The sequence below is a fragment of the Plasmopara halstedii genome (assembly GCF_900000015.1).
Source record: "Plasmopara halstedii genome assembly, contig: Scaffold_919, whole genome shotgun sequence".
NCBI lineage: Eukaryota > Oomycota > Peronosporomycetes > Peronosporales > Peronosporaceae > Plasmopara > Plasmopara halstedii.
Window position 1 is genome coordinate 955 of NW_020187835.1, and position 696 is coordinate 1,650.

General features: G+C 35.6%; 1 protein-coding gene across 1 annotated transcript; it reads right to left on the bottom strand.

Annotated features, from left to right (window-relative positions):
- Positions 1-275: 275 nt before the first annotated feature.
- Positions 276-526, bottom strand: PHALS_14492 (uncharacterized protein; the record flags this gene model as incomplete). Its single annotated transcript, XM_024730312.1, has 2 exons — positions 276-284; positions 380-526. The coding sequence occupies 2 exons, from the start codon at positions 524-526 to the stop codon at positions 276-278; spliced, it is 156 nt and encodes a 51-aa protein (XP_024580602.1).
- Between the last annotated feature and the right edge of the window lie 170 nt (positions 527-696).

Consider the following 696-nt stretch of genomic DNA (forward strand, 5'->3'; position numbering starts at 1 on the left):
GCAAACTAAGGACCTAAAATATATTCACTGCTGTTCTTACTTTCTACTCAACAGTATCACATTATGATTCGATGGTGCTATTATAAATCTTTCAGCAGAATGACAAGGTAAGCTTAATCATTTACTGTTCACCGGAGATGTCATATTAGCATCTACACGTATCAAGTGCTCCAGCGAAAGTATTGGCGTGCGCCAAAATACAGCTGCTTTAGTAGTCGAATGCGATGAGGTAGCTTTTCACACAAAAAGGCATAAAGTGTCTTTGCCTCATACTCTCATAGACTCTGCAATGTCAAAATGGAAAGTTGTTAGAATCTGAAATGCTGCCATGTTATTTTCTACGATAGTAAACTAGAATTTGCACGTATGTAAACTACACATTCTTTGTATAAAGTTCTAACGAATATGCATCACATTGTGACAAAACAAAAAACACAATCTGCGCAAGAAAAACGGATAGTAGCGATTTTCGAGAGCATGTCTGTCGAAATATAGAAAGCAACCCTATAAAAGTTCCAAGTCCCATCAGGGAACGCTCAATATGAATATGTACTTAAATGTGAAAAAACAATGTTTACAAATGATTAAAATTTGCTTATCATTCTCGTCTATATCATGCGATAGTTTTTTATACGTGGAGTCATGTCAGTGGAATTTGGTACTATGGCTTCAACAGAATCGAACAAATCAATAATC